Raw genomic sequence first — 22,742 nt, forward strand, 5'->3', positions numbered from 1 at the left:
GCGGACGCCGAGGGCCCGGCCCACCCTCCAGCGGGAAAGCAGCCAAGGGGCCGCCTCGGAGCCTGCGGATCTGCCACTGGGGGTGGGGGTGGGGTGAGATAGGACCGCCTTCCAGAAGCCTGAGGAAGGGCCCACGGCCTGCCCGCGGAGGCCACCCTCCCGGCGAGGGCCGCTGAGAACCTGGGAGCTGTTTCACACGCGTCAGCGTTAGCCCTGGGGACTCGGCTCAGACGCCCGCGAACCTCGGGGCTGCTCCACACGCGCCTGCGCGAGCGCCGGGACTCGGTGCAGTAGCCTTCGGGCTGTTCAGGCGCCTGCGCGAGCGCCGGGACTCGGTGCAGACGCCCGCGAACTTCAGGACTGCTCCCCACGCGCCTGCGCGAGCGCCGGGACTCCGTGCAGACACCCGCGAACCTCGGGGCTGCTTCACACGCGCCTGCGCGAGCGTCGAGACTCCGTGTGGACACCCGCGAACCTCGGGGCTGCTTCACACGCGCCTGCGCGTGCGCTGGGACTAGCTGAAGACGTCCGTGAACTTCGGGGCTGCTCCACACTGGCCTACTCGAGCGCCGGGATTTCGTGCAAACGCCCGCGACCCCCCGAGCTGCTCTACCGCTCCTGCAGAGGTTAGCGGAGCCCAGTCCTGCGGGGTCCTGCCCAAGGTTTCTCAACGTTGGCATTTAGACTTTGGGGGCTGGATAATTCTTGGGGGGGGGGGGGGGGGAGGGGGGACTGCCTTGTGCAAGTGTTTGGCAGCATCCCTGGCCTCTACCCACAGATGCCAGTAAAACCGCTCTCCCATCCACTCTCCCAAATTATGACAATCAAAAATGCCTGCAGACATCGTCAGATTTTTCCTGGGATGGGAGTGGGGAGATCCGTTGAGAATCTTCTTTGCGAACCTTGGAAGAGCAGAAACTACAGAGGCAGCCCTGTGCTCTTCTCCCTAAATCCCCAAAAGAATGTTCCTGTGGTGTTTGCGTTACTTTGTAACGGGATTGTATCCTTTCAGAGAGGGTTGGTTACAAATGTTAACGTCGGAGGTAGTTCGTTTTTAGATTTATTAGTTTTTAAATTAGTTTCAGTTATTTTTATTTTTGTTTTATTATTTTTCGTCTAATTTTACTTTTATTTATAGTTTTCTAGTTATTTAATTTTATAGCTTTAAAGTTATCTGTTTATAATTTTGTTTTCAGGGTTATTTAGTTTTTGAGTTATTTTCAGTTTCTTATATACAGTTATTTTAAGTTATACATTTCCAAATTAGCTCTAGAATTATTTTTAATTATCTTTACAATTATTAGTATTTGAGTTATTTACTTTTATAGTTATTCTTTTTTTTAGTTATTGGAATTTTCAAATTATTTTTAGTTTTTTGTTGACTGCTAAGAATTCACTAAAAGTTTTAGAATTATTTAAAATTATTTATTTCCAGACAAAGTGTCTTTAGTTATTTTAGAGGTTTTTCCCTTGTTAGTTTTAGAGTTACTTATAGTCACACTTATTTTTTTCAGTTTAGATTTGGGGTTATTTTTACATCCATTTATTTATGTTAGTTATTTGGTTTTAAATTATTTTATTTTCAGCTGTTGCATTTTTGAGCATTATATTTCCTGAATTTTTTATTTTCAGAGATTTGGACATATTTAGTTTTGATTTATTTTCGGTAACTTATTCTCTATTTCTTTTTAGTTACATCTTTGCCATTTAAAAATTTTTTTCTATTTTGTATTTTTACTTATTTTATTTTCAGATTTATTTTCAGAATTATTTACTATTAGAATTAGTCTAGGGGATCCGAACAAGAGAAAGACACAACAGCAGTTATTTTAACAGAGAGAATTTAGTATAAGGAATTGTTACCCAGTTATTGGAGATTTTAACAGGAGAAAACATGGTAATGTGAGATCATGGAGATGTTAGCCATAAGGAGCAGCTACCAGCCCACTGGCTGAAGGAGCAAAGGGAAGAGGTTGGATGGAGGTGGCCCACAGTCTGAGGGGGAGGTGCTGCCCCATGGGACAGGTGTCCCATGAGTTGGAATTTGGTCCAAGAGCTGGATGCAGAACTCTCCATAGAGGGTGCTGCCAGCTGGTGCTGGAGTCTCTGAAGGCGGGGTGATGAGGCTGCTTGTGGAAGTGTTGGGAAAATGGCAAAGGGCAGCTACTGGAACCAGCTGTTGCTCTCAGTGTGAAGAGCAGTTGCCAGGGGGAAGCTGGCAGGAGGTCAGCACACGGGGGTTGCTCTCCCCTCCTTGGTCCTCCCATCAGTCTGCCCTATTGGCCAAAGCTGACAGGGAGCAAGCTGGCAAAGGAGGTGAGTGGCCCTGGGGCCACAAAGCAGAGACTAGAAGGATGGCTGAAAGCTGAGAAATATGGCAAATAAGCAACCCACTGAGCTCTGGAGTTGTTTACTTTTAGAGTATTAGTTTTGAATTTAGTTAGTTTGGGAATTGTTGTGGTGATTTGATTTCAAGTTTTCACTGGACATGGGATCTAGCTAAGTTTTTGGTCCCCTGATTTGTTTCCAAAATGGAGTGGGAACTTTTTTCTTAAACACCTGAGGACTGTCTCCCATGTGACTTAAGAAAATAGTTCTAGAATTCAAGAAAACAAAAATAAGTGTCTCACTGTGTTCATAAAGAAGCCCTTGGACTTTTATGGCCAAAAAAGGGCAGAGACTAAGGGACAGACTATCAGGGAAAGGCTCTTCACAATTGTCCAGCAGAGTGTTCTTTGAAAGTTTTCAGAAAGTTATATTGTGGAGCTACTCTCTTGTGCCCCTTTCCTAATGACAAAGTATCTTTCTTGATGGAATGTGTTTCAAATTTGTAGACTATGGTATTCATTATTTGCACACTAAAATAAAGTTCTTCCCAAACCTATAGGAAATCTTATTTCCTTCTACTTGCATTATTTTCCAACCTACATTGTTCCATTTTGGCTATAAGAACATTTATTTATTTGTTTGTTCTTTCTACTCAACACCTATTTCCTGAGCACCCCTGTCCTCAAGAAGGTGTTGGCATCAGAAGAGACCATGGAGGTGTGAAGGTGAGTGAGAAACTCTCAGTGCAGTTGAGAGAGACAGATGTGGAAACAGATCATCACAACACAGTGTGACAAATACTATGGGGCACGGAACCCTGCCACTGACTTCCTGATGTAGTCAGGGATGGGCTGACATCTGAGCTGGTCTCCTGGAGCAAGCGTTTTCTCTAAGTGGAGAAGGAGAAGGATATCCTGGTCATGCATAGGCACGGAGGCACGGAGGCACAGAGGAGGGATGCATGGCAGAGAGAATGCATTGACAGAGGCCACTGGGCCACAGGGTTCAGAAAGTCCCTGGTGCTTGACAGGTAGGACCTCATTTGGTCCTCACAGCCAGTCTGCAAGAGAGTAGGGAGCGACATCAGGAGTCAGTGCTCTTCCTGATCTTAGGGTTCCAACCACAGCTTACAAGATCCTCTGACTTGTCATTCCTGGAATTCTTCATCTCATTCCTGGCTTTATCCTTGGTCCATTCACTCCTTCCCACTCACTCTTGGAGGTGAGTGCCTCCCTCTTCTATCTTTTGATTCCTGCTTCTTAAACATCCGTGGGGAGAGAGGAGGGTTGAGACCAGCCAGCTGTGAAGCGCAGGTGATGCCAGCTGCAGAGGAGGCAGAGCAGAGCAGAGCCCCTGCGGGGTCTCTTAGGGGAGTTCTGCAGACCAGCACCGTGGGAACTGAGCTCTTGTTGAACCAATCGTAGCCTGTAACTGCATTCAGCACCCCTTGAAAGTTTGTGGGGATGCCTTCCCAAAGTGGGGAACCTGCTTCAGATCCAGCCCAAGCTTGTGAATCAATAGAGAGCTTTTAAAGCACACAGAGCCCTTTGCTGCATTAACAGCACTGGACATGTCTACCAGGTCAAAAGAAAGTATAGTCCTTCACGATCTATGATGGCATATTTTCACACTTTTTATAGAACACATTCATTCAGTCAGTCTTGAATACGTTTCTCAGCATACTTCTCTACTTTGGTCTCTCCGATTGTCTTACCCATCACCATATCCATTTCTCCGTGAGAACATGTAAGTACTGGGGCTGGACGGAAGAATCTTCTGGATTCTGACTATTAGAATAGTCAGAAAACGCATCACCTGGATCCTCTTAAACACTTTGACTGTTGACGAGCCCACTGCAGAGACAGCCCAAAGCTCTCCCAATCCTTTGGGCCCCGATCGTTTTCTGTATCTACAAAATCAGCCACCCTCGCTGGTGCTGGCAGAGGTCAAAATGCCCAGACCTCCCAGGCCTCACGTGAAGAGCCTCTCCACAAATCCTGCATCACAGGTGGGTGACAGAGGAGCCATTTCAGTTCCGGACATCATTGCTGATGCTGCCCCCAGGTGCTCCATAGTAGCCTGCTGTGACTTTCCACTCTGGCTTCTTTGCCTAAGCCCCACACAGCTGCTCTGCTTATCGGTGTCCTCTGAGAGAAACAAGAAAAAAAGTGGCTCTTTTATGAGTGAAACTTATGTCATCTTTCTATTTGAGTCAATGGAAAAGAATTCAAAACCATCAGATAAAATCTTGCAACCACGTTCCACTAGTTATTCAATTCATTTATAGCTTTATAGTGAGTGTTGCCTGTTGCCCACGAGAGGGATGCATTTCAACTTGTTGCTGAGGTGTGGGAATGCTATAGCCCTGGAGGAAAGTGCCCTGGCTGAAACAGTTCACTAAAAGCAGTCTGAGTCTGTGAAATCTGGCTGGAGTCTGAGTCTGCACTAAACACCAGCTGTGCCTTATCAAATAATTAGACAAGTTCGAGATCCTTTAAACCAGCATTTCCCAGAGCATATTTTGCAAAGTAGGCGGAAGAGTGTAAGGGTTCAATGAGTTAATCTCACAATCAAAAAAAAATTTTTTTTATGTAGGTTTCATGCTCAGCACAGAGCCTAACGCAGGGCCTGAACTCATGATCCTGAGATCGAGACCTGAGCTGAGATCAAGAGTCAGCCACCCAACTGGCCAAGCCATTCAGGTGCCCTGAAAAAAAATTTCTCTAACCTATTTTTAAAATACTACATATTCGATTTCTCATTTGGTTGATACAAGTTAGTGAATTAAAGGAACTGAGAACTCTTTCGTGAAGGAAGTCTGTACATTTCTGTTAAACTCATGACTTCTCAGGGTGCCTCGCTGGCTCATTTGGTAGAGCATGTGACTCTTGATCTCAGCTTCATGAGTTCAAGCCCTACATTGGCCATGATGCCTACTTAAAAGCAGAAAACAAAAAACACTGCATGATTTCCCAAACTTAGCTGACCACGGAATCCTTCTCTTTGTGGAACATAACTTAAAGAATATTTATGTCTCACGAAACAGTGTGGGTTATGTGTGTAGGCTGCTCTGCTCCACACGTCATTTGGTGTCCCAGGTTCGTTCCTTCTGATGTTTCCTTGGGAACCTAGCTGGGAAGCTGTTGCCCAACCACAGCTTTTTTTTTTTTTTTTAATGTTTATTTATTTATTTTGAGAGAAAGCATGAGCGCAGGGGAGGAACAGAGAAAAGGGGAGAGAAAGAATCCCAAGCAGGCTCCACACTGACAATGCATAGCCTGACATGGGGCTGGAACTCACAAACTATGAGACCATGACCTAAGCAGAGATCGAGTCAGACGCTGAACTGATTGAGCCACCCGCGTGTCCCCCAACTACAGCTTTGACAACTTTGTGTCACTGTCACCTACCAGCCTGAAGTAAAGCAGGGACTAGAATCCATGTCCTCTAACCCCTAGGCTAGGGTTCTATTACCACACTAGCTTTTGCTTACTCAGTCGACATGTTTCAAGTGTCTCTAGTGTTCCAGGTTTACTATCAGAGACAACAGAAAACACAGCACCAATTCTCTGTAAAATATTTGTCAATTGCATCTTTAATCTGGTAGCATTCTTTATGTATGGGTAAACTTTCAAAAATGGCTATTAAAGTAGCAAAAATTGTAGGTTTATATCATAGTATTTTAATTTACCAGAGAACACATACTATGGGAATAAACAAACATTAGAAGAACAGAGTAGAGAATCTTGAAATGGACCGAGATACATCTCAGAATTTAAAGCATGAAAAAAGGCATTTCAAATTAGTTCTGAACAAAGAAGATGAATTGTGTGTGAAAGTGGTGCTGGGACCACTGTATAGCAGTTTGGGGGCGGGGGTGGGGGGGAGGGAGGATAAGCCCTTAAAACTATTCATATTGTTCAATTATGTGACTTAAAGAAATCATGCAAGTCAAAACGTTTAAAAATGATTTTGAATAGAGTAGAGCTTTTCTAGGCAAAAACAAAAACCAGAAGCTACGAAAGAAAATCTTGACAATTCAGACTACATAAGAGGCAAAAACAAATATAGAAAAAAAGAACAATTAAAGATTCAAAACAAATACATTTTCAAAACATGGGCATAAAACTAATTTTCCATGATATATAAAGAGCTTTTACAAATCAGCAACAATAATAGAAAAAATGGACAAAGGACACAAATATACACAGAAAAAGAAATTCAAGGGGCACCTGGGAGGCTCAATCGATTAAGCATCCTACTCTTTATTTGGACTCAGGTCATGATCTCCTAGATTGTTGGTTTGAGCCCCACATCTGTGCTGACAGCCAGAGCCTGCCTGGAATTCTCTGTCTCCCTCTCTCTGCCTCCTCCCCCCACCAAAATAAATAAATAAAAAAAAAAAGAAATTCAAAATCCAACAAATACATGAAAAGAAGCAAAACAATGATACTCATTTCTCGTTACCAGACTGTCCAACATTTAAAACTCTGATAATAGTATTGGAGAAGATACAAAAAAATGAGCACTCTCAGACTGTTGGTAAGAGTGTAAATTAGTACTAGCTTTTTAAAAGACAATTTTTAATAGCTTTCAACATTTTAAAATATGTATATGACTTGATCTAGCAATTCCACTTCTAGGAATTCATTTTAATGATCTATTCATACAAATGAACAAGTTGTACAGGTGTTCATTTTAACACTACTTTTAACAGGAAAACAAGCAGTGAGAGATAGGGAACACCCTAAGTGTCTGTGATAGTGTTAAAATTTATCCCCAAATTGATACTCCTGTCTTCAAAGAGCAGAGTCCAATTACCCTCCCTTTGAGTGTGGGCTGTACTAATGACCCTGATAAATAGAATGTGGTGGAAGTGGTGGTAATTGATTTTTCACACTGGGTGATAAAAAGCATTTTGGCTTCTTCCTCATTCTCTCTCTTGGATTACTCACTGTGGAAGAAGCGAGCTACCACACTGAGAGGACAGTGAGGCAGCTGTATGGAGAGACCCACGTAGCAGGAACTCAAGCCTCCTGCCAACAGTCATGAGCCACCTTGGAATTAGATCCTCCAGCCCTAGTCATGCCTTTAGATAACTGTAGCTCCATGTCTTAACTAAAACTTCATGAGAGACCCAGAGCCAGAAGAATTCAGCTAAGCTGCCCTTGAATTCATTACCAGAGGACCATGAGACAATAGTCGTTTTCAAGTGCTAAGTTTTGGAGGGTAGTTTGCAAAGCAAAAAGAGATAACAAATGTATTACATAATAAAAAGCTGGTTAATAAAGTATCATACTGGCATACGAGCAAATTCTATGCAGTTTTTAAAAATAATGTTTTCTGGGGCACCTGGGTGGCGCAGTCGGTTAAGCGTCCGACTTCAGCCAGGTCACGATCTCGCGGTCCGTGAGTTCGAGCCCCGCGTCAGGCTCTGGGCTGATGGCTCAGAGCCTGGAGCCTGTTTCCGATTCTGTGTCTCCCTCTCTCTGCCCCTCCCCAGTTCATGCTCTGTCTCTCTCTGTCCCAAAAATAAAATTAAAAAACGTTGAAAAAAAAAATAATGTTTTCTGCTTGAGATGTAGGAAACTATAAAGAGCACCATCCTGATACTTACAAGATCAAAAAATCTGGAAAATATGCAGATTCACTTTTCTTGGACCCATGAAAGAGCTCAGTTCATAGGGCAACCACATGACCTGAAATCTAAGAAAAGGCACCCACAAAGAGAGATGGGGCTCAACCACTTGCTTACCTGAAGCAGGCACTGCTATACACTAGCAGGGAGAATTTAGTTAATGGCCTAATATGAGCTTGCAAGAGAAAATGAAAACCCTGGGGCTGCAGATACCATGGAAATTTGCATCCACTTGCAAACTTTTTCCAATAACCCCAGTGGGCACTCACAAAAATGATTAGCAAAAGTCCTAAGAAAGCAACCCTCCCGTCACAGACCAGGAGAGGGGAATATCAGTTGCTGTAGAAAAGGCATGCAACTATGCTCAGAACCTATTTCCTTATCTTTCCTACAGAACAAAAGCAAAACCAAGTGCTGAAGGAAGGGCAATAAACACAGCCTTAGAAGGCTGATAAATCCAACTGGAACTGAGGAAAGACAATAGAATAAAAACCAAATCTCTGATCCTGAGGGAGAGGCAGGAATATGTGCCAGGTCCAGAACTGCTCATAGGGGGAGGAGAGAAACTTTGAAGATCACACACAGCCTCCCACTCCAAGACCTGGGGGCATAGTGCCCACATGATTGAGAATCAGAACAGAGCACTCACTCTCCAGCCCTCACCACCAGGCCGACTGACAAACATTCAAGCAACAGTGGGATACTGCAGGAAGAGCCCAAGGTGCATGCTGAGAGAGGCTTTCTGACATATACCAGGGAAGACCTAAACTGAGGGTGGAGTGGACATGTCCATACCCTAAACACAGGTAACACTTGAGGAATTGGAAGTAACTATAGCAACAGCAGATCAAGGATCTACACAGAGGAATGAAGACTACAAGAAATCATAATCACATGAGTAAGTACAAAAGCTTTTTTCCCCTATTATTTATTTCTCTTTAAATGGTGATTGATGGTTTAAATAAAAAATAACTATATGTTGTGGAGCTTATAATAAATGCAGAATTAAAATGTATGGCAACAATAGAACTGAGGCCAAGAGGGAAGAAGTTGAAGTATACTGTTGTAAGTTTTCTATATTATAGGTGAAGTGTTAAAGAATCATTTGAAGATCTGTTGTGATACCTTAAAGATATATACTGTAAACTCTAAAGCAAACACTAAAATAAACATGCAGAGTTTTAAAAAATAATCCAACAAATGAAATAAAATGGAATTTAAAATATGCAACTAATGCAAGAGTTGGTAGAGAAAGAAGAGAAATGAAACCAAGAACAGACAAGAAAAATAGAAAACAATGGCCAAGATGGTAGATATAAACCTGACCATATCAATAATCATATGGTCTTAATACCTCAGTTAAAGAGGAGTGATTATCAGGCATCTGGGCTGCTCAGTGGGTTGAGTGTCTAACTCTTGATTTCAGCCCAGGTTATTGACCCCAGGGTCTTGGGATCACACCCTACATCAGGCTCCATGCTAAGCATGGAGCCTGCTTGAGATTCGTTCCCTCTCTCTCTCTCTCTCTCTCCCTCTGCCCCTCTCCCTCACTCACTCTCTCTCTGTCTCTCAAATAAATAAGTACTTTAAGAAAAAAAAAAAGAGTGATTGTCAAATGGATATTTAAAAAACAAACAAAAACACCACCCTTGTGGCCTGCTTAAAAAAACACACTTTAAGTATTGTTAGATTAATTAAACAAGGAGCCCATTAGACTAAGGTGGCTTTAATGTCTTAGTAGCATAGGCAAGCAAACCAAAACCTATGCCTATAATGCCTCAAGATTAGGAAATTGAAACCTAAGCACAACCAATCACAAACAGCCAACTCAATTTTCTCAAATAATGCAACCAATTAGGCTATAGCCAATTCAATAATTTCCTTGCTTTGCTTCCACCTCTTCTCTATAAACATCTTTCCACTAGTTCCTGACAGTGAGCACTCCTAATCACTTCTGGTTTATCACTGCCCTACTTGAATTGATTTTTGCTCAAATAAATTTTTTTAAAATGTTTAACATTTATTTATTTTTGAGAGACAGAGCATGAGCAAAGGAGGAGCAGAGAGAGAGGGAGACACAGAATCTGAAGCAGGCTCCAGGTTCCGAGCTGTCAGCACAGAGCCCAACGAGGGGCTCGAACTCACAAACCATGAGATCATGACCGACCTGAAGTCAGATGCTTAACCGACTGAGCCACCAAGGTGCCCCTCAAATAAGCAAAAATTTTAATATGCCTCAGTTTATCTGTTAGTGGTATAAAGACACAAATAGATTAAAAGTAAAACAATGGAAAAAGTTATACTGTGTTAGCACTAATCCAAAAAACAAAAACAAAAACAAAGCTAGAATGACCATGTTAATATAAAACAAAGTAAGTCCCAGAATAAAGAATATGGCAGACTTCAAGCTGTATTACAAAGCTGTAATCATCAAGACAGAACAAAAACAGACATTCAGATCAATGAAACAGAAGAGAGAACCCAGAAATGGCCCCACAAATGTTTGGCCAACTAATATTTGACAAAGCAGGAAAGAATATTCAATGGAATAAAGACAAGTCTCTTCAGCAAGTGGTGCTGGGAAAACTGGACAGCAACATGCAGAAAAATGAAGCTGGACCACTTTCTTACACCACACACAAAAATAAACTCAAAATGGATGAAAGACCTAAATGTAACACAGGAAGCCATCAAAATCCTCAAGGAGAAAGCAGGCAAAAACCTCTTTGCGGCCACAGCAACCTCTTAGTCAACATGTCTCTGGAGGAAAGGGAAACAAAAGCAAAAATGAACTATTGGGACCTCATCAAAATAAAAAACTTCTGCACAGTGAAGGAAACAATCAGCAAAACTAAAAGGCAACCAACAGAATGGGAGAAGATATTTGCAAACGACATATCAGATAAAGGGTTAGTATCCAAAATCTATAAAGAACTTATCAAACTCAACACCCAAAAAAACATAATCCAGTGAAGAAATGCACAAAAGACATGAATAGACACTTCTCCAAAGAAGACATCCGGATGGCCAACTGACACATGAAAAAATGCTCCACATTAAGGGCACCTGGGTGGCTCAGTTGGTTGAGCGTCAGACTTCAGCTCAGGTCATGATCTCACAGCTAATGAGTTCAAGCCCTGTATCGGGTTCTGTGCTGACAGCTCAGAACCTGGAGCCTGCTTTGGATTCTGCTTTGGATTCGCTCTCTGCCCCTAACCCACTCGCATTCTGTCTCTGTCTCTCTCAAAAATAAATAAACATTAAAAAAAAATTTTTTTAATGCTCCACATCACTCATCATCGGGGAAATACAAATCAAAACCACCATGAGATACCACCTCACACCTGTCAGAATGGCTAACATTAACAACTCAGGCAACAACAGATGTTGATGAGGATGTGGAGAAAGAGGATCTCTTTTGCATGGCTGGTGGGAATGCAAACTGGTGCGTCCACTCTGGAAAACAGTATGGAGATTCCTCAAAAAATTAAAACTAGAACTACCCTACAACCCAGCAATTGCACTACTAGGTATTTATCCAAGGGATACACGTATGCTGTTTTGAAGGGGCACATGCACCTGAATGTTTACAGCAGCACTATCAACAATAGCCGAAGTATGGAAAGAGCCCAAATGTCCATCGATGGATGAATGGATAAAGAAGATGTGGTACATATATATAATGGAGTATTACTCGGCAGTCAAAAAGAATTAAATCTTGCCATTTGCAACTATGTGGATGGAACTAGAGGGTATTATGCTAAGCGAAATTAGAGAAAGACAAATATCATATGACTTCACTCATAGGAGGACTTTAAGATGAAAAACAGATGTACATAAGGGAAGGGAAGCAAAAAAAAAAACAGGGAGGGGGACAAAAACATAAGAGACTCTTAAATATGGAGAACAAACAGAGGGTTACTGGAGGGGTTGTGGGAGGGGGGATGGGCTAAGGGGGTAAGGGACATTGAGGGATCTACCCCTGAAATCATCGTTGCACTATATGCTAACTAATTTGGATGAAAATTTAAAAAATAAATAAATAATTAAAAAAAGAATAAAGAATATAACCAAAATAAAGATTATTAAAAAATGATAAGGTGGTTAATCCATCAAGAGGATATAGCAATCCTAAACATTTACCCATCATTGACAGAGCTTCAGAATACACAAAACAAAAACAGAACTGCAAAGAGAAATAAACAAATCCATAATTACAGTCAGATACTTCAACTCCTCTCTTGCAAGAATTGATACAGCAATAGAAAATCAGGAAGAATATAGAATATTTGAATAACACTATCAACCAATTTAACCTAATTAACATTTATAGAACATTGAATACAACAGAAGAATACACATATTGTTCTTAAGTGTACACGGAACATTTAACAAGACCATTGTAATGAGATGGATTGTGTTGTCCACTCCTGCCCCCCCCATGTTGTGTTGGCCTTAGCCTAGAAATGCCTGAGGCACTCACCTGAACTGCATTACTCATAGAGAGCCCCCACAAACATTTCTTCCTACAGGTGCTAATATTGTGGTTGGACAGGCCCTTGTGGTTCTTACTATGACTCCAGGATGCACTTCAGCAAGAAACCATCAGGGAACTTTGCAGATTTATTACTCACAAATTCTGGAAGGTACATGGGATACCTGAGAGCCACATGGGATACCTGAGATCATGGGTAGAGAGAGGAAGAGAGCACAAACCTGGGTCTCTGCTTGGGTTAGGGTCCATGGCTGGAATGTCTAGATTCACTCTTTATTTGCTAATTTTAAGCATAAGAGAGAGAATTAAGGAATGGGAAGGGAGAAGCCTAAACAATGTTGAATAGAACAAAGTTGGAGGGCTAACAATACCTGAAATCAAGGTTTATAAAAAAGTTACAACAATCAAGACAATTTGATCTTGACATAAAATGGTAACAGTGGAACAGATATATATGGACAACTGATATTCAACAAAAGTACAAAAGCAATAGTGTGAAGAAAGGATAATCATTTCAATAATTGGATCTGGAACAGCCAGTTTTCTCTATGCAAAGCAATGAATTTGCATCCACATCTCAAACCATATACAGCCCTCAGTAAGATTAATAGATTTCTCATGAGAAATCATTGAGGCCAAAAGGTAAGCTGATATATTTAAAGAGCTAAAAGAAAAAGATTGTCAAGTAAAAATTCTATATCCACAAAATTATTCTTCAAAAACTGAAAGAGAAATTATGACATTCCAGATAAACAAAAACTGAGCTAATTTATCACTTGGAAACCTACCCTACGAGAAATAGTAAAAGGAGTCCTTCAGGCAGAAATTCAAGGTTACTAGACAGTAACTCGAATCCATATGAAGGAATAAACCAGTAAATGTAACTACATGGGTAAATATAAAAGACCTAATAAATATATTTTTTGTTGGTTTGTCCTAGCTCTGGCTGCTATAACAAATTACCATAGACTGGATGCTTAAATAACAGATTTATTTCTCAGTTTTGGAGGCTGAGGAGTCTGAGATCAGGGAACTGGCATGGTTGGGTTCTGGTGAGGGCCTGCTTCCTGACCCGTAGACAGCTAGCTACCTTCTTGCTGTTTCCCCCCTTGGTGAAGAACAGAGTGAGGGCTAGCTCTCTTCCTCTTCCTGCAAGGACTCTAATCCAGTCAATGGCTCCACCATTGTGACCTAATTACCTCTGAAAATCCCCACCTCCAAATACCACCATATTGGGCCTCCAATATATGAATTTGGGGGGAACACAAACAAGATAGCAAGATAGTCTTTTATCTGGTGTAAAAGACAACTGCATAAAGTAGTCATTATAAACCCATGATGATGGATATACGATGTATAAAGAAGTAATTTGTATGGCAATAGCAGCAAAAACTGGAGGGAAGGCAGTGGAGCTATATACAAGCAAAGGTTTTATGTGCTATTGAAATTAAGGTGGTATTAGTACTAGAGGCTGAGATGTTCAATATAATATTCAGGGAAGCTACTAAGAAAGTAACTTTTAATATATGGTAAATAGGACAAGGGAATTAAAACCGTATACCAGAAAAATCTTTTTAATCCATAAGAAGACAGTAATGAAGGAGTGGAGGAACAAAAAAGACATAGAAAACAAAAGCAAAATGACAGGCATAAATCTTACATTTAATGTAGTCACATGAAATGTAAATGGGTCAAACACATAATTAAAATCCAGGTACTGGCAGAATGAATTAAAAAAACATGACCTCATGATATGCTGTCTGCAAAGACACACTTTAGACTCAAGGACACAAATAGATTGAAAATAAAAAGGTGGAAAAAGATATACCATGTACAGAGTAACCAAATGAGAGCTGGAGTACCTGTAGTAATATTAGACAAAATAGATTTTAAAACAAAAATTGTTAATAGAGGCAAAGAAGGACATTGTCTAATTATAAAAGGATCATTCTATCAAGAATATATAAAAATCATTAACACAGAGAAGCCTGACAACAGAGCCCCAAAATATGTTAAGGAAACACTGACAGAATTGAAGGGAGAAATAGACAATACAATAACAGTAATTGGAGTCTTCAGTACCATACTTTCAATAACGGGTAAAACAATTGGACAAAAGACCAAGCAGGAAATAGTCTTGAACACTACAGACAATGGGAATGCTCCAGCCCCAAGAAAAGCAGAATACACATTTGTCTCAAATGCACATACAACATTCTTCAGGATTGGTCATATGGTAGGCCGTAACATATTGACTTGTCTCAATAAATCTGAAGGTATTGAAGTCATAGGTATGTTCTCTAATCCTATTGGAATGAAACTAGAAATCAATAACAGAAGGAAATTTGTGGAATTTACAAATCTGTGGAAATTAAACAAATTCCTAAATAACCCTAATAATGGGTCAAAGAAGAAATCACAATGGAAATTAGGAAGTAATTTGGGATGAATGAAAATGAAGTCACAACACACCGAAATTTATGGGATGCATCTGACACAGTGCTTAGAGTTTCCAATGGCTTCTGATACACCCAGATGTGGCATCTCTTCTCTAGTTAAAAGCAGAATCCTGAAAAACAATTCCAAGACTCTGATCCTCTGATCTGCTCAGGAGATTGGTTCCAGACATCTTCCAGCAAATGTTGACTGGATCAACCATTGAGCCTTCTCCCCCAAAAGCCACAGAACCTTTACCATGTGCCAAGCTAACCCCTGTTTTCATGTACAACTTCTTCCTTCAAAATGTTCAGTGGCGCCCATGACCTCTTGGGTTGAGGCGAACTCCTCAATCTGGTGTTTTGGCCTCTCCGAAATGACACTAACTTGACATTTCAACCATACTCCCCACTGCTCCCAGTACCCTCTAGTCAGGCTCATAACCACTCAAGAGATTTTGCTCCCTGTGTGCCAGGATACAGGGCACAGATTTCAGGGCTAGGCAGGCCATAATGCAAATCTTAGCCTATTGTATGATGCTGAGTGTTTCAGTTTCCACATCAGTAAAACTGAGATTTTAAAAACCTACCTTGAAGAGTGACATATGCATTACACAGTGCCACACACACAGTAGAGGGTCCTTCTATAGAAATAAATAATAATAAAATAATAATAATTAAAATTATTAATATTAATATTTATTAATGCTATTTATTGGTTGTTATATTAATAATAATAATATAATATATTATTGGTATTATCCAACTATCCACATCCTATATGACTTTCAAGTCTCTCCAAGGTCTAACATCCACCAGGTCATCTCTGACTATTGCTTTCCTCATCTAGTGTAGCTCTAAGCAGCAAACAATTGGTCAGTCACTCTGGCTACTATTGTATATTAATAAATATTATTTCTCATCTACGTGATAAGCAACTTGAAAATTAATATCATATTCTAGTCTAGAACACCTCTTCAGCAGTAGTACGACATAGTGCTTAAAATCCTAGACTCTCAACCCAAACTGGATTCACAACCCAACTTCTTCATTTATTACCTAAGTGACTTTGGTTAACCTCTCAGTGCTCAATTTCCCCATCTGTGAAATGGGCCAGCAATGATAATTGTTCCCATATAGGGCGGCTCTAGGGCTTAAATGGAGTAAGAAGAGTGTCTGGCATATAGTATCTGCTTAATTATCGTCTGTTGAATAAATTGACTCAAAGTCCAGAATATTAGTCCAAAGTTGCTAAAATTAGATTTACTGATACATATTAATCTTCACCTTCCACCATAAAAATTTCAATTTGGAAACACACTATTCGCTTTGGTAAACTTGCTTGATTAGAGTGTTTACAGCAATATAGTAAGATCAAATCATTGTAGCCAAAGTTGTTTTTCAGGAAATTATTTGAGACTAAGCTGAAAGCCCTAAACCTAGTATTCAGGAGGGTATCCTAATATACTTCCTAAATGTGTATTCCTCACTGGGACTCACAGCCCTAAGAGATAAATCTTTGTTTTGTCTATTTAGAAGAGAAAGGAGATAGGACATGGGAAGGTTGCCTTTCCAAGATATTGAATATTTTTTGTGTCTGAGATAAAGCACCTGAGAGTAGGCAATATCATGCCTATTGTACAGCAGAAGAAACTGAGGCTCAGAGACATTACCCAAGGTCATACAACTGGTGGCCAGATTCAAACCCAGCTCTCCCTGATTCCTAAGCTTGTACTCCTTATATTCCCTACAAGGTGATGTGGCCATGGGCATAGAGCAGAGTTACCTCAGACTTTTTGTGAATACACACAGAGACAGTGCTCTAGACACGGAGTTTGAAGACTCCTGCTCACCTTCATGAATGAGGGGTTGGCTTTCTCCTGGCTGGGAAGAGTCTTTGGGTTTACAGAAATGTACTTAAGATCTTAGAGAAAAATGGAGGCCTAACTCATGAGAAAAAGAAGTTGGCACTGCCACAGGTCCTCCACGTCCTGTGGAGAAATGGTCTCAGATGCCCTTCACCTTGGCTGGAGTAGGGGGAAGGGTGTGATCCCCGCCCCTCACAAACACTAAAGGCAGAGATGAAAGTGGCTGCTTTCACACAAGGGCCACTTCTGGTTTCCTTCCCCACTCAGCGTACCACTTGGGAGGGAGTTTCAGCTGCTTCTCATAATGAAAGTGACGTTGGTTTCTCTGCCACAAGTGAATGAGGGGCAAAGAGAGGTATCTTCTTTGTTCCTGGAGCCTTCCCTGGAATTAACCTTGTACTATTCAGAAGATCAAGAAGTGCTGAGCCTGGCAGCAGTGCAGCAGCAGGGCCAGCCCTCGGCGAGGCCTCTCTCTGGCTCCCCAGTCATGCCCTGGCAGCTCTCTGCAGCGGTAGTGTTCTTCGTGTCCCTGGCTGGTGAGTGACCCCCATGGCTTTCTGTGCTGCCTCTGGTTCTATTAAGTCCTAATGCATGCTAGTGCCACTGACCAAGGTAAGACAGGAGAGACTGAGATAGCTGCATGGCTTTAGCTACTGTGGTATTTGGTGTGGGAATATCTCCTCCTCAACACAGAGCACGCTTTCATTTTTTTCCTCAAGGGCTTTCACAGCTTGGGCTTGTTGTCCGTGAGTCTAGTAGAGTAGGTGTCAACTCCAGAAGACAGTGACACTATGCCTGGGTCCCAAATGGGTTCTGGGCACCTTATCAGGGCAAGTTTGTAGAAATCACTTACAGTTAAGAGATGGAGAATTGAGCAGGGGCTTAGAGATGGGGCTGTTGCTACACTGCCTGGGAAAAGCACATTATGCCTTGCTTTTCCTGTTTATTACGAACGGAAGTGCCGTGTTTATATTATATAAACAGCAAAGTGTGAAGGTGAATGAGATGTGGTCTTACAAATTATGCCATTTCAGAGAGGTATAAACCAAGGAGTCAAGAAATTTTTTTTTAAGTACTACTATAATTCAGATCAGAGAAGCTATCTGGGAAACTGAGCTTTTTTTTTTTTAAGTTTATTTATTCTGAGAGAGACAGAGAGATCAAGTGGGGGAAGGAGAGAGAGAGGAGAGGGAGAATCCCAAGCAGGCTCAGTGCTGTCAGCGCAGAGCCCTACTCTGGGCTCCATCTCACAGAACTGTGAGATCATCACCTGAGCCGAAACCAAGAATTGGATGCTTAACTGGCTGAGCCACCCAGGCCCCCTGGGTAACTGAGCTCTTAATGATTATTTTATGTGCCCACACTCTGCTTTTATGAAGAGCATTTTGTCCCTTGGACATTGGGTCCTCTTGTGTGCTGTTATCTACTTGATGGCTAATCCACAATTTCTTCTAGAAGCACTGAGTTGAACACTTGAAGGAACCAATTCTCTCCATATGGCCCTGCTAATAACATGCTCACATGAGGGATGCAGAGGCACTTGACTACAACATGAACTGTCAGGAAAGTTGGGTGAAGAGTCAGGCCAGTGTCCTAATCCAGGCTGCTTTACTTCTGCCATGTTTTCAGAATTAGAGTGTCACATTCTTCTGGAGGCAAAAGGCAAACTCTAAGCGAATAAAAAAGCAAAAGATCTCAGTCTAGCAGTAACCCTCCATGACCTGTGTGTGAGCACCTGTTCAGAGAGTGTCAGATGACTGGCAGGGTCAGAAATATAATGAGAGCTCAATAAATTCATAGGCAGTTTCAGAGGAAGTGTCTACCCTGCCCTTTCCTCTCTGAGCTGCAAATTCTCTAGGGTGAACCTAGTGAATGAAGTGTGTGAAGGGGCCCCATTTTCCAGATGAGGGTACTGAGGCAGGTTAGGGAATTATCCATAGTCACTCAGCTAACAAGTGGCAGCCTGAGATTTGTATCCAGGAAGCCTGCTGTCAGGGTCCATGCTCTGTACCACTGCACCACGCAGCCCTGTATGCATAGGTTCAAGAGGTACTTGTTGAACTGGAGGTGAGCAAAAACCATTGGACATTTTGGTAGGAGAGACATAGCTTCCAGGTAAACTAGCTCTGTAATTTTTATCCAGTCACTTTGCTTCCCTGGTGTCAAATTCTTCCCCCATAAAATGAAGGGATTTAAGTTTGTATCAGTTGTGTTTAGATTCAGCTGCTCATAGGAGACAAAAGATAGCAAAATAAATGAGATAAATGCTTGTTTCTCCTTCATGTGAAGACAAGTCCAGAAGAATTCACACCAGGTCTGGTGAGGGGCTCATTATTATAGGCCCACCTTCCTATGTGTGATGTTCACCTGCAAGGTCTTTTCATGGTTCTAAGTGTTTGCTGCAGCTCCAACCATCACATACAAGTTGCAGGCTGGTTTGAAAAGGAAAACACAAAGGCAATAGAGAGGTATTGAAGGTGACTAAGCAAGCAGCCCTACAAGCAGCCCTCCTGGAAGGCCCATATAACCCTACAACTTCTACTGCTTTGCCTCAAATCCAGTCACATATTCCCACCAAGCAGGAAAAGAGTCTTGGAGGCAGGGTTCTCTATTTCAGGCATCAAATCCTCAGCTTGAATTTGCAGTTCTGTGACTAAGGAAAAAGGGGAGGCTGGATTGGGAGTAATTAGCCAGCAGTCTATGCCACAGGACTGGAGCCCCTTCTTTATGAGGGTCCTTTTTGAATCTCAAGTCCCACAGGAAAGTAACAGAGATAAGATTTACATCTTTTTGCTAAAACTGAAGTTTAAATCGTGCCAGAAACAGTCTTCCTGCAGCACCCAGCTGGGGCTACTTCTGCTGCCTGGGGAGGTGCCAGAGAAAGTATCTGGGGGCTAAATTCAATTCCCTGACCCTGGATATGGCCACAGGGCTCCATTTGCTTGCCAACTGTGTTCCCAACTGCAGACAAAGTGTAGCCTCCAAGACCTGCCAGGCCTGTTCCCTCCTGGCCCCTTACCTCACTTCCCTCCTTCTTATGTCCCTACCATACTTACCCCCTTGCTGTTATCCAGACATACCAGGCTCTGAAGACCCTGTGCCTTTGCACATATTTTTCATCCTGCCTGGGATACCACTTATTTTCTTAACTGCCTAAAGAATTTCCCTTGTGTTGGATTCCCCACTGCATCCCATAGCACTCAATACCTCCTTCTATAATAACTCTGGTCACCTCGAGGAGTGTGGTCCAGTTATGTGTCTGTCTCACAAGGCTTTGGGCCCCTGAGAACAAAGACCCCATGCCTGGCATGGAGCTTGGCTCAGAAGAAGCCCCTCAGATCCATTGAATTGGGTGTGGCAGGGAAACCAAACAAATGCTATCTGGGAAGGACCAGCCATCTGGAAAGTACCTAGAGAAAAAGCCCTTGCATGGTCCCTGACTTCCCCAGGGCTGGGCTGAAAAGTCATCTCTCAGCTCCTTCTGTGGTTGTAGGGGGTCCCAGCCTTCTCACACCTCTTCCGGCAGGTCATCATCTAGAGTCCAAGCAATGGGTCTCAGTCCTGGGTACCTGTTGGCTGAGACTCCTGAATCCTGGAGAGAAGATGGTGGGGGTTGGGGGTATGGGCTTCACAAATTGGCATGTGAACTCCAGAGCTGTGTTCTTCTGAGTAGAGGAAGAGTTGACACAGATTCTGAGCTTTGCCTTGCCCTCACCTCTGCCCACTGCCCTCTTGATGGGTCTCAGACAGACTGGTGAAATAAACGAAACCTTTACAGGGTCAAAGGTCCTGTTTAAGAACTGTGACCCAGTTTTGACAAAGATTGGTCATATATGTGTGGTCATATGCATAGATTTTACAAAACAGTGTATTTTCCAGAATATTATTTCTATTAAGTACCTAATAAACATTTGAACTTTCTAGAATATTTCATAGTGCACAGCATACCTACGCCTGTCAGTTATCCACCTAATTCCTGCCCATCTTTTATATCCCACAGTTCTATGGGGAAATGGGGAAGGGAGAAGCCACAGAGGGGAAGGAGAAGACTATTAGAACAATATTTCCCAGTTCTATCCAGGAACACACTCTGGTTCAATCTGTAACACATTCTGACATTTTTGGTCCAGCCACCTGCCGGCCCAGCCTTCTGCCCACCACAAAGCCACACACCATATCAAGACACCATGGACTGCCATCATCTCCAGCCACCCCACAAGTACTTCCTGCATACAAAGCACATCTTGATGGGTATCATGAGTTGTCTGGTCCTGTTTGGGATGCTGTGAATTCATGAATGACCAATGTGCTTTTCCCCCTTGTTTGAGTTCACTCATCACTACTGAGAGAGGACTTTTAATTACAGTATGAGAAAGGCTCCCCCTTTTATAGGGTGTGCTACTCAGTTGAGAAGATTTGCTTTAGCTCATAAGCATAAGCTGTGCACAGTGAGATTTTATCAAGGATCTAATATCTCCCCAAGAGAACAAAAAGCAAATGGTTTCCAGTCTCTCAGAATTCTCTGAATCAGTCTTTGCTTATCACTACAAGATATTCCTGGAAAGTACACCTGGGAGTGAATTCTCTTTCTCCATAGTAATAGTATAAACTTAATGGAGTTTCTGTTGTGGTCATGACTGAGGAACCAGCAACTCAGGTTTGGCCCAGATGAATTGTGAAAGTAAATCTTCCACAATTGTCAACCTTCATAACAACCTTGAAATGGAAAGTTTTGCTCCAAATTCTACAACGTAGGCATAAAAAATAAAGGCTTACAAAGTAAAGCTGCAGTGCATAAAATCCACAACTCTCACATTATTATACATTTCAAATTATCTAAATGAGCATTTTAGATACAAAAAAAAATACCTTTAATAATAGTCTCACATAATGTCATTAACAAGCCTTTCTAAAAGGTCATTTAAGACAATTTTAACTGATATTTTTGTCTTTCTCATTTTTCAAGCCAGCTGTGCAGAAATATTTCACAAGTGTTACTAGTAGGCTTGAAGTTAGAATTTTTCTTCTGGAAAATAATCACTATTTTAGCATCTGAGCCTTTGAAAACCTCACCACCAACCGCCATTATGAGGGTTTGGTGAATTGGGGTCACTGGAGAAACACACTGCTCTTCTTCTCTGTTTTTGTCTCTTCGCTCACCGTTCTTCCCAGTGACACACACACCATCTCCACTAATCCCAAATCCAAGGGCAGGCTTTGGGTCAGACAGGGACTCAAGTCTTGCTTCCAGAACTTACTAGGTGTCTCACCTCCACAATTTACTAGTTGTGGGATTATGGTCAAGTCGATGGGATTTTTCTAAACCTGAGTTTCCTCATCTGAAAGATGGATAAAGATAGAACCCATCAGAGGGTTTTTTGAGGAATTGGTGAAAGATGACCCTTGACCTGAGGCCTGCCACATAGTTAGTGTCCAGTAACTTGGAGATTTTATTGTTATTATTATAGGAAAAGTAACCACTTAGAAATGTAGTGAATGAAAGAGTGAGATAGTAAAGGAGTTTATGGATAATTTTGATTAGATGTGAAACACCAGCATAGAGTGATCTCCTTTTTCCTTTTCCCATGTTTTCCCAAGTCACTGGCCAGCACTGGGGAGCTCCAGCTCCAGTGAGTGTAAATACAATGAGCAAATACAATGAAACCATAGCATTGAAGAGACAAAGCCATCTCTCAGTGGACCTGATCATAAACTCACAAGGAACATCATCTGCATTGTTTTCAGTTTTCTGATTTGCTGTGTGTTTGAGAGGAGGCAAGGATAGAACTATTTGGGTTGAAAAAGAGCCAGAGGACTTCTACCCTCAAGAGATGGCCCAGGAGACACTTGTGATAAGTACTGGGTGCTGTACATAAGTGATGAATAACTGAATTCTACTCCTGAAACCAATATTGCACTGTATGTTAACTAAAATTTAAATTTAAAAAATTATATATATAATAAAAAATAAATTAAAA

At 41.8% G+C, this 22,742-nt stretch overlaps 1 protein-coding gene across 3 annotated transcripts in view; it reads left to right on the top strand.

Moving 5' to 3' along the window:
* The first annotated feature begins 17,069 nt into the window (after positions 1 to 17,069).
* LAMP3 (lysosomal associated membrane protein 3) overlaps positions 17,070 to 22,742 on the top strand; it is a 42,648-nt gene continuing 36,975 nt past the window's right edge. The window contains exon 1 of one of the 3 annotated variants that reach the window (XM_049628508.1): positions 17,070 to 17,300. In XM_049628508.1, coding sequence (XP_049484465.1) covers positions 17,252 to 17,300 — 49 coding nt within the window. In that variant the 5' untranslated portion in view covers positions 17,070 to 17,251. The remainder of the gene's footprint in view (positions 17,301 to 22,742) is intronic. The other 2 variants (XM_049628510.1, XM_049628509.1) reach the window with 2 other exon arrangements.

Source organism: Panthera uncia, chromosome C2, assembly GCF_023721935.1.
Source record: "Panthera uncia isolate 11264 chromosome C2, Puncia_PCG_1.0, whole genome shotgun sequence".
NCBI lineage: Eukaryota > Metazoa > Chordata > Mammalia > Carnivora > Felidae > Panthera > Panthera uncia.